This window comes from Nesoenas mayeri (assembly GCF_963082525.1).
Source record: "Nesoenas mayeri genome assembly, chromosome: 25".
Lineage (NCBI taxonomy): Eukaryota > Metazoa > Chordata > Aves > Columbiformes > Columbidae > Nesoenas > Nesoenas mayeri.
In genome coordinates this window covers 5,591,927-5,602,898 of record NC_137549.1, presented here as the reverse complement: position 1 = coordinate 5,602,898, position 10,972 = coordinate 5,591,927, and the positions used below count along the sequence as shown (strand labels likewise).

The window sequence follows — 10,972 nt, the reverse complement described above, 5'->3', positions numbered from 1 at the left end:
CTGTGAAGGGGGCAGGAGCTGCTCTTTTATTAAACACTTTATTTTCCAATAACCCGCCCACTCCGCCGCCTCCCGCCGCGACGCCCATCCCCGGGGCCTCCGGGCTCCTCCTTGGAAACGGGGCTCGGCTGACGTGCCGCGGCTCCCCGGGGGCTCCAGCATTGCGGGGCCGAGGGAAACTGAGGCAGGGAGCCGGCAGCACCTTGCCGAGCCCTTTCCTCGCACCCACGGGCGCTGCTGCCCCACGGACAGAGGGGCGGGTGGACAGACGGACAGATGGGTGCCCAGCGCGGTGTGAGGATGTCCCCAGGCTGGCTCTGTGACAAGGTACCGGGCGGGTTGGGGGGGGCGGGTCTCATGGTTCTTTGTGGTGCAAGGGGGTCCCGGCAGGTGCTCCTGGGCTCTTGTTTGGGGTCCCTGTGTTGTCTGGTTTATTAAATGCTGTTTTCTAACAACTCTCCCCTGTCGCGATGCCCATCCCCGGGGCATCCGGGCTCCTCCTTGGCAACAGGGCTCGGCTGATGTGCCACTGTCACATCCCACCCAGCACGGGAGGACGGGTGACTCGGATTAATCTTGGTTGGGATGGAGCATACGCCACACTTGAGGTCCATAAACAAAAGACTTTTATTTTGCGGCCCAGCCCGGTTGGTAAATAATTTAGCGGCAGGAAGTTCTGCGGCACAGGTGGGGTTTATAGCTGCCATTATTTACTGAAAAGAAATCTAAAGGAGAGAAAAGAGACAGAGATTTCACTTCCCTTTTGGCTCCTGCGATGTTTATAATGGGATCTGTAGTCTTGGCTCCCGCGATGTGTTCTGTAGCAAGTGCACCGGGGCTTGGCGCGGTGCCGGCGGTGGGGACGGTGGCCGGAGGTGTCCTCGGGATGGTGGCCATGCTCCTGTGCTTCTTCATGTCCCTTTTTATAGCCAAATTCCCGCCTCGGAAACCCTGCTTGTGGAATCCTTGCTCCTCTGCCCAGGTATCACCCGGGGGTGATGGTGAAAGGCAGAAGAGTCCCGAAGGGTCCCAAAGGGTCTGAGGTCTTCTCCCTTAGTGTCACACTGTGCCACCAGCACAGGGACACGCGTGCCCGCTGGCACACTCCTTCCCAATGTTGCATCTGGCTTTTTGCCCATGGCTTGCCAGCTTATCATCGTCACCGAAGTCACAGTTCACCTGATACATCCTATATGTCCTCTGTCCTGTGGCTCATTGTTGCGGAACTGGTTTTGCCACAGTGTTAGGGACTTTAACCTCCCGGTTTCTGCCACTTGCGGGACTGGGGAAACTGAGGCAGGGAGCCAGCAGCGCTCTGCTGAGCCCCTTCGTGCACCTCCGGGTGCCGCTGTCCCAGCCGCGGCAGCTGGATGGACAGAGGAGCGGGTGGACAGACGGGCAGGTGGAGGGACAGGAGGACGTGGCAGCTGGCAGGGGGAGGATCCCCGCAGCAGATCCCTGTGCCGCTGGGGACAGGTGCGGTGTGACGATGGCCCAGAGCTGGCTCTATGACAAGGTACCAAAGGGGTCTGGGGGGGGTCTCATTGCTCTTTGTGGTGCGGAGGGTCCCAGTGGGTGCTCCTGGGCCCCAGGACGGGGTCCCCACCTTGGGTGAGGTCCGGCCGGGTTCTGCACAGGGGCCGGGGGACAAGCGGCAGCCGGGCTTTTGCTGGGTCCCCATATTTTTTTGGGGGGCCCCTGTCCCGGTGCTTTGTCTCTAAGGGCAAGTGCTGCTCACAGCAAACCGGGGTGGGCTCCTTGCACCCAGGACCACCCCCCACCACCCGATGATGCCTCAGGCTGGTGGTACCTCCTTTGCTAACTCCCCACACCGGGGGGGCTGTGCACCCTCGCTGGCCACCCCCAGGTTTTGGGGCTCTCCCAGAGAACGGCCCCATCCCAGAACCAGGACATTACTGTTTGGTTTGGGACCATTGCCCAGTGCAGGTGGAGGAGCCGGATTCCGCCCAGCACCCATGGGTGCCCTGCCCAGCCTGGGCCCCCCATGTGTGACAGCAAACAGCTTCCTGGTGGCACGGTGTGACCGTCTGACACGGGGGCATCTCCCCGGTCCCTTCCGCCTGGCAGGAAGGATGCTGCACCCCGGATCTGGGTCTGGATGGCCCGGGGGGCTGCGGAGATGCCCAGCGCCCAATCCCCTCCCCATCTCTTGCAGAGCACGTCCCTGCGGTGCTACAGGCTGGATCTGTGGGCTCTGGTGGCCGTGGGGGTGCTGGGGCTCTGCTACCTGTTCTACCACACTGTCCCCCTGCAGAAAATCCCCCCCAGCCCCCGTCTGGCCCCCCGGCTCCCCCCACTCCATGTGCCGCCCACCGTGGTCCCGTGCGTGGCCAACGTCTCGGTGCACAACATCTCCGGCTTTGCCAAGTTGCCCCGCCATGTGCAGGACTTCATGCGGTACCAGCACTGCCGCTCCTTCCCGGAGCTGCTCGGCGTCCCCGGCAAGTGTGGGGGCCCCGAGGGGTCCCCCAACGTCTTCCTCCTCTTGGCCATTAAGTCATCACCGGCGAACTACGAGCGGCGGGAGGTGATCCGCAAGACGTGGGGGAAGGAGAGGGCCTTTGAAGGAGCCTTCATCCGCAGGGTCTTCCTCGTGGGGGTGTCCCCCAATGCCTGGGATACCAAGAAGCTCAACCGGCTGCTGCGGGTGGAGCAGCAGGAGCACCGGGATGTGCTGCAGTGGGACTTCAAAGACACGTTCTTCAACCTGACGCTGAAGCAGGTCCTGTTCCACGCCTGGCTGGAGGAACACTGCCCCGGCGCCCGCTTCATCTTCAACGGTGACGACGACGTCTTCGTCAACACAGACAACATGGTCCACTTCGCCATGGCCAGCCAGGGCACCCAGGAGAAGCACCTCATGGTGGGGCAGCTCTTCATCAACAACTTCCCCGTCCGCATCCAGGGCAGCAAGTACTTTGTGCCGCGGCAGCTCATGGCGGCCGAGCGGTACCCGCCCTACTGCGGCGGCGGCGGGATGCTCATGTCCGGCTTCACCGCCCGCGTCATCACCCGGCAATCGCAGAGCATCGCGCTGTTCCCCATCGACGACGTCTACCTGGGCATGTGTTTGGAGAAGGCAGGGCTGTCGCCCGCCTCCCACGCCGGCATCCGGACCATGGGCGTGGGGGCGCCGGGCAGGGCCGACCCCTTTGATCCCTGCTACTACCGGGAGCTGCTGCTGGTGCATCGCTTTTTGCCCTACGAGATGGTGGTGATGTGGGATGCCATCCACGAGCCCCACCTGCGCTGCGGCAAGAGGATCAGCATCTTCTAGGGTGGCTGAGGAGGACCGAGAGCCCGGGACCGGGGGGACGCACCGGTGCGACCCGCGGGAGCCTCGGTCGCGGCTGCTCGGCGCTGCGGTGCGGTGAGGGGGGACATCGGGGACCCCGAGGCTGAGGCCCCATCTTTGCTGTGATGTCTGCGATACGCAGCCCTGGGGGCTGCCCAGTGCCACCGTGCGTCTGGCTTGTCTTTGGCTTGTTTCTGGCCGGTTTTACCCCAAATCTACCCTCCCGTGGCCAGGGGAATAGCAAGGGCCGGGGGAGAATAAATGAAGTTGTTTTGTTAATGAGGATGTGGGTTCTGGAGCCTTCCTGGGGGTACCATGGGCTGAGGGGGGCAAGGGGAGCCCCAAACCCACTTGGGGGCATTTACCTCCAGCAATGGCGCTGTCCTGGGGGGAGCCCGAGGTCCCTGTGAACCCCCCCTCCCTGTGCATCCCCTCTCGCCTCACCCCAGCTGGCAAATGTACCAAACTTCACCAGGAAACAGCTAAATCCTGCCATGGGGACAGTGACAGGCAGAGGGGGGTAAAAGACAAGCGGCATCGCGGGGGGGTCTGCCTGCTGCAGGGAGGGGGGACACGGTGTGTGGGGACAGCGGGTGCCGTTGCGTGGCGGGAGGTGACGGGGAGCCCGTGTTGGGACCCCCACGCTGGGGCTGGGGCGCTACCCGCGTGCTTTGCTCCGGCCGTCCCGCAGCGCCTCGATCTTGGGGACCAGCTCCCCAAAGGTGGGTCTGGCGCCGGGGGCGAAAGCCCAACAGTTCAGCATCAGCGCGTAGACCTGGGGACAAGGGACAGGGCCATGAGGGGAGCAGGGTGGCCCCCCAGGACCCTCCCAGGACCCCCCGCCAGCCCGGGGGGGGCTCTCACCTCGGTGGGGCAGCCGGGCGGTGCCGGGAGCCGCCGGTTGTCCTTCAGGAGCTCCAGCAAGTGGCAGATGATCTGCGCCGGCTTCTCGGTGCCCATCATGCGGAGGAACTCCTGCGGGCACAGGACGGTGTCACCGTGGGGCTCGTCCCAAAGATAACGGGGCTGGGGTGGGGACAACGGGACCGTGGGAAGGGGGGGTCTCACCTCCGAGGGGCTCTTGCTCTTGTTGCCATAGGTGAAGAGCTCGTAGAGGAGGACCCCAAAGCTCCAAATGTCCGATGCGCGGGAGAAGATGTTGTCTGCCAGGGACTCAGGTGCGTACCTGCCGGCAGGAGGGTGCTGAGTGCCGGATTCAGCCCCATGTGTTACCCCTACCGCTGTCGGTGTCACCCTCACCAGAAAACGGGGCTCTGGCCGGGCTCCTGCACCACGTAATAGTCCTTGTCCTGCGGCAGCAGCTTGGCCAGCCCGAAGTCCCCGATCTTGACGTGGGTCTCGCTCTCCACCAGGATGTTCCTGCTGGCCAGGTCGCGGTGCACGCAGCGCTGCGCCCCCAGGTACTCCATCCCCTGCGGGGGATGCAGCTGCTCACGGGGGCCGGGACCCAACAGCATCCCGGGGGGGGCTCATCCCAGCGGGACCACCGCCCCCTGGCATTGCTCCACCCCGCTCCTGGGACAGCGGGACCCCCTTTGCTGCTGCCCCATGGTCCCACCTTGCAAATCTGCCAGGCGTAGAGGAGCAGGGTCCTGTGGTCCAGGCGGGGCTGGTTCTTCTGCAGGTATTCGCGCAGGCAGCCGTTGGGCAGGTACTCCATCACCAGCCGCAGCCCGCGCCGCCCTGCACCGCATCCGAGAATCAGTTTGGTTGGAAAAGACCCTCGAGATCATCGAGTCCACCCATAACTCACCCCCAGCACTATCCCATGTCCTGAGAACCTCATGTCTGTCTGTCCAGTGCCCAGCACAGGGACGGTCGCTGCCCTGGTCCTGCTGGCCACACCAGTGCCGGTACCAGCCAGGATGCTGGTAGCCTTTTTGGCCACCTGGGCACACACTGGTGGCTCACGTTCACCCACTGTCAACCAATATCCATCACCCGCCGGTTGGGATGCGGGCAGCATCACCGTGGGCAGCATCACCGTGGGCAGCATCACTTTGGGCAGCATCACCGTGGGCAGCCCCAGCCGCTCCGTCCCCCCGGCCGTGCTCACCCCGGCTGTAGCAGACGCCCCGGTACCGCACGATGAACTCGTGCTGCAACGAGTGCAGGATCTGGATTTCCCTCTCGAAGTCCCGCAGCTCCTTGGCCGAATCCTGCTGCAGCTTCTTCACCGCCACCAGCTCACCCGTGCTGTCGCCCAGCGGGTCGTAGCGGCACAGCTCCACGCTCCCAAAATTGCCCTGGCCAGGGACAACCAAGAGGGGCTGTGGGATGCTGGGAGACCCCAGAGACCCCCCAATTTCCCCCCCAGACTCCCCCCACACAGCACAAACCAAGCGTTTCTCAGCTTTGCAGGAAAAAGCACCCCGCTACAAACAGGGGGTTTCATGCCCCAAATGCAGGTAAGGAGGGGAGGGTTTGTATGAAACTCATGCACTAAGTCTTGGGGGGCCCCCCTTGCCCCCCCTCACCTTGCCCAGCAGCGAGATGTACTTGAGGTGCCGCTCCTCGAAGTGCGTGGGGTCCTGGCACATGGCGAGGGGCTCGTACCCCCAGAAGCTGTCCCGCAGCGTCACGTCGCTGGGTGACAGGTCTGAGAGCAGCTCGTAATCTGCAGGAGGTGGCTGGTAAGGACACCGTGGGGGTCCCGTGCCCGTCCCACCCCCCATCCCCGGGCTCACCGGAGGTGATGAGGCTGTTGAGGTCGCGGATGAGGGCGCGGAAGCCGGGCCGGCGGCCGGGCTGGTAGTCCATGCACTGCGCAATGAGCGTGGCCAGCTCCGTCCACTTGGGTGCGGGGAGCTGGAGGCTGTTCTGGTAGAAATCCAGCTTCTGTGGGGACGGGACAGAGCATGGGGCCGGCGGTGGGGGGCCGGTGGGTTGGAATGCAGCGGGGTGGGGCAAGAGGGATGCAGAAGGAGGTTTGGGATGCAGCGGGATGCAGCAGGAGGGTTGGGATGCAGCGGGATGCGGCAGGAAGGTTGGGATGCAGCGGGATGGGACAGAAGGGTTGGGATGCAATGGGATGGGACAGGAGGGATGGGATGAAGCGGAAGGGGACAGCATCACCTTTTGGGGCTCCAGCAGGCTGACGGGCATGTTGCCACCACTGAAGATCTCCCAGAGGGTCGCCCCGAAGCTCCACTTGTCGGCCGGCAGCGCCACGCTCTTGGAGTCGCTGAGGCACTCGGGGGCCACCCAGGGGATGCGCTCCACCAGCACTGGGGACAGGGGGACAGCCCTGCTCAGCACCCGCCGAGGTGGCCCTGCCACCCCCCCGACACCCCGGGTCAGCACAGGCACTTACTGTCCTTGGCCAGGATGGTGACACTGACTCCGGGGTCGTTAAGCTTGATGAAGGGGGGGCTGCCACTGGCCACGTCCCCCTCCCGCGTCAGCAGCACCTTCTTGGCAGAGACATTGCCGTGGGTGATTCTCTTGTCCTCCTGGGGACGGGAGAAGGACACAGATGTGTGGGGACCACAGGACATGGATGTGTAGGGACCATGGGACACAGATGCATGGGGACCACAGGACATGGGTGCGTGGGGATCATGGGACATGGATGCAGAGATGCTGAAGGATGCAGATGCGCAGTAGCCACAGGACAGGGATGCGTTGTAGCTGCAGGACATGGCTGCACAAGAGCTGTAGGATGAGGACACGGCGGAGCCGCAGGACGCGTGGCCCAGGGGACGCTGACTCACCAGGTAGTTGAGGGCGTACGCCAGCTGCTTGGCCACCTGCAGCTTCCAGCTCGTTGTCACCTTCCCCGTGCCTCGGTTCTTCTTCAGGTAGAGGTCCAGGGGCCCGTACCTGACGTACTCCTGCACCATGATACCTGCAGGGGTGGGTGCATGGGCAGGTCCGGTGTGTGCCCCCCCGGCAGTGCCATCGCGGTGCCAGCGAGGGGACGGTCACTCACTGTCCTTCCCGAGGCTGACGCCGTGCAGCAGGACCAGGTGCTTGTGGGACAGCTGGCTCATGATGCTGGCGGCCTCCAGGAAGGACTGGGAGGGGGGAACACTGTTCAGGGGGGGCCCTGGGGACCCCCCGGTGCTGGTCCAGGGGCTGCTGCTGCCTCACCTCTGCGCAGTTGCGGTGGCTGCCGTCCATCACCTTGAGCACCACCTCGGTCTGGTGGCACCCGTCCTCCTCCTGGTCCCGCTTGATGCCCTTGTAGATGTGAGTGAAGGAGCCCTGGCCCAGGCTCTCACCCTGTTGGGGGGTGAAAACGCTGGTGGGGGGGGGTCCATCCCCGTGTCCACCCGTCCCGCCGGTGCCCTGACCCCCCCGTACCCGTGTGAGGCTCTGGGGGTCGATCTTGTGGAACATCATCTGGTGGAGGCTGCGGCGGGGGGCGGCGGGGGAGCCGGGGGGCCGGGGGCAGCCGCTGCGCACGATCAGCAGGTTGGACTTGTCTGGAGGGGGGGAAGCAGCTATGAGGGGCCCACGCTGTGACCTCACTGCACTGTGATGTCACAGCCTGCTCTTGTGACACCACAGAGCTCGCTCTATGACGACATCCTGCTCTGTGATGTCACACAGCCCCATCCCCCGTCCCCGTGCTGTCACCTTTGGGCAGGGGGGGACAGCAGGCGGCCAGGCGCATGCGGGTCCCCTCCGCCTGCAGCCCGCAGCGCCCGTAGGTGCCCAGCAGCTCCCGCAGGCTGCAGAACCGCCGCGACACCCCCGACAGCCAGAACGTCCCCTCCTCGTCCCTGCGGATCAGGCAGCGCTTGTAGTCCTGGCTGCAGCGGGTCTGGGGGGGCAACACCGTGTTCAGGGGCACAGGGGGAGCCCCCCAAGCCCCTCCTGTGCCCTATGTCACTGCAACAGCCCCAGGGCTGTGCCTGTCCCCAAGGGCTGTCGCCAGTGGCACCGTCCCTGCCAGCACCAGGTCTCAGCCCCACGTTTCAATCCCGGTGACACCCGTGGGAGTGCACGCAACGCTGCGCGGTGCTGGTGCTGGTGGCGGTGCTGGGCTCACCTCAACACAGACGGTCAGCAGGTAACTATCGAAGTCCTGGGGGCTGCGGCGCAGGAGATACAGCCCCGGGGGGCTCCCCGCCGCCTTCAGCTTGTGCACCGCAAACTCGGAGCTGCAAACGGCACAGCTGGGGCAGAGTCCCCCTTGGGGACACCCCGGGGGCCCTGTGGCTCACCCTTCCACCGCAGTGTCCCCAAAGGGTGACCCCAGCGGCCCCCGCGCAGCGAGCGGGATGGGGACCAGCGCTCGCCGCTCCTGCGGTTCCTCCCCACGTGATTTCTCCCCCTGTCGCCCGTGGGTTGGGGGTGGCGATAGCGGGGGTTCCAGCACCCACCTGATGGGCCCGTGGCACTGGTTCTCTATGTCCTCCAGGAGCCGGGGGGGGGCCAACTCTTTGCAGAAGTAGTGGTGGGGGTCCGCGGTCAGGCGGTAGTAGCCGTCGATGAGAGCCACGAAGGAGCAGGCTGCCCGCAGCGTGGGGAACTCCACCTCCTGGGCAAGGGGGGGTCAGCCCCACGCTGACCCCCCACCAAGGGCACCCCCCGTGTCCCCCCAGCTCACCAGCACCCTGCTGTCTGTCTTGGTGAGGGTGACAACGCGGTTCTCCACGGGGCCGCCGTCCCGGCTCGCCTGCTTGATGCTGATGTCAGCGATGTCGGGGAAGTCGCAGAAATGCTGGCGGCTCTGTAAGGGGACACAACTGGAGCTGGTCACCGTGTCCCCCACCTTGGGGCACCCCCTCCAGCCACCGGCCCTCACCTCGGATCCACCGCAGCTCCAGGAGATGCCGCTTTCACCGGCCACGTGGATGACGATGTCGGCAGCAGAGCCGGGCGAGCGCACCGGGAAACTCTCCTCGGCCCAGCGCCGCTGCAGCCGCTCCAGGTCCAGCAGGTACTTGAGCTTCAGGTACCGTCCGTCTGTCTGGCAGCCCCCGATCTTCCGCAGGGATTTGCTGAAGCGGCGCCGGATGCGCTTGCGGGTCAGGAAGTTGTGCTGCTGGATCTGGAACCGCAGCGGCGCCGGGATGCAGGACTTGTAGCTGCCGGGGACGGGGACGTGAGATGGCAGTGGGTACCGGGCTGTCCCCACCCATCCCAGGGACACTGGGCTGTCCCCAAGGATGCCAGGCTGTCCCCATGGGTGCCAGATTGTCTCCACGGGTGCCAGGCTGTCCCCAGGGATGCCAGGCTATTCTCAGGGATGCCTGGCTGTCCCCACAGGTACCAGACTGTCCTCAGGGATGCTGGGCTGTCCCCAGGGACACTGGGCTGTCCCCAGAGATGTGAGGCTGTCGCTCACCTGACGTAGCTGAAGACCTGGCCGGGGCTCTGCTGCTCCTCCTTGGCGATGCGCAGCATGTCCAGCACGGCCAGGCTCAGGCACTCCTCCTGCGTGGGCAGGCTCAGCGCCACGGCCACGCGGCCCCCGATGAAATCGCTGCGGGACTGGGAAGGGCGCGGAGGCTACACTGAGTTTCGTGTGTCCCATGCACCCGAGGAGCCACGTGGGAGCTCGCGCTGTGTCCGCGGGTGGTGGGGACAGGGACATGGCCCTGGCAGGGCTCACCTGGGCGAACAGGTAGTCGATGACAGGATAGTCCAGGATGGGGCTGGCCCTGTCGTTCAGCAGCTGGAAGCGGTGGGAGTGTCCCAGTCCACACCAGTTGGGGAAAAAGAACCTGATGGAGAGAGCGGGGGGGACTCAGCACCGCATCCTGCGTCCTGCACAGCCCGTCAGCCATCAGAGCCCCCAGGGACCCGGGCTGGGGACAGTGGGACAGGCGTGTCCGCAGGGGCTGTACCTGATCCTGTACACCACAACCTGGCTGCAGGACTCGTCCACGGTGAAGAGATGACTCGGGGGGAACCAGCAGCTGAGGTCCTCGGTGGCCAGGGCGAAGAGCGGGTGACAGACGGGCAGCACACCTGGGGACAGAGCGGGGCTGTCACTGTCACCCCCCAGCCCACGGCCGGTGCCCCGACCCCCCCGGGGCGCTGCTCACCGCAGGCTTTGGCGGCGCGGACGCACAGCTCCTCGGCCGTGTACTCGCCGAAGGTGAAGGTGAGGACGCCGGCGGCGGTGCCGGGGGGGCTGTGCGGTGCCGGTGTCCCCCGGTGGTACAGGTACACCTGGAGGGTGCCGGTTTCGGTGGACGAGAGGCTGCAGGAGCGCTCCCCGATCAGCGGCGTCTCCTCGCCCAGCGGGGCCATGGCTGCAAGCACGGGGGAGGCTCAGCGTGGGGTGCTGGCGGCACTGTCCCCCCCGGTGTGACCCTCACCTTGCCCCTCACATGCCCTTCCCCACATGTTTCCCTTGGTGTCCTCCCCCCAGCCAAACCTGGAGCATCTCCGGGGCGGGGGTGAGCCCGTCCTGGGAAGGAGGAAGGGGAGACTGAGACACGCAGCCATTTCTCCAGGCGTGTGGACAAACCCACCCTCCCCAGCCCATCTCAGGGCCACGCGCCCATGCCCAGCATCGCTCCCAGGCACGGGATTCGGCCCCATCCCCATGGCCAGAACCTACAACCCCCCTGTGCCAGCACGGTACCTGCAGTGTCCGTGTGCTCCAGCCCCGGCAGCGGGTCCCAGGCTGGGCTGTGCCGCTGGATCTGGGTTCCGGGGCTGCGTAGGCAGCTG

General features: G+C 65.4%; 2 protein-coding genes across 2 annotated transcripts; one reads left to right on the top strand and one right to left on the bottom strand.

Moving 5' to 3' along the window:
* Nucleotides 1-1,489: 1,489 nt before the first annotated feature.
* Nucleotides 1,490-3,298, top strand: B3GNT3 (UDP-GlcNAc:betaGal beta-1,3-N-acetylglucosaminyltransferase 3; the record flags this gene model as incomplete). Its single annotated transcript, XM_080359198.1, has 2 exons — nt 1,490-1,516; nt 2,177-3,298. 2 exons carry the CDS (start codon nt 1,490-1,492, stop codon nt 3,296-3,298), a joined length of 1,149 nt encoding a protein of 382 aa, XP_080215324.1.
* Nucleotides 3,299-3,974: 676 nt separating this feature from the next.
* On the bottom strand, nt 3,975-10,546 carry JAK3 (Janus kinase 3; the record flags this gene model as incomplete). The annotated part of the gene is made up of 23 exons (XM_080359497.1): nt 3,975-4,091; nt 4,181-4,291; nt 4,385-4,502; nt 4,577-4,749; nt 4,896-5,020; nt 5,394-5,583; nt 5,815-5,954; nt 6,025-6,175; nt 6,413-6,564; nt 6,651-6,789; nt 7,051-7,184; nt 7,269-7,353; nt 7,430-7,561; nt 7,643-7,764; nt 7,919-8,105; nt 8,334-8,445; nt 8,668-8,825; nt 8,895-9,017; nt 9,093-9,375; nt 9,636-9,781; nt 9,903-10,014; nt 10,138-10,261; nt 10,339-10,546. The coding sequence occupies 23 exons, from the start codon at nt 10,544-10,546 to the stop codon at nt 3,975-3,977; spliced, it is 3,342 nt and encodes a 1,113-aa protein (XP_080215623.1).
* Nucleotides 10,547-10,972: the final 426 nt, after the last annotated feature.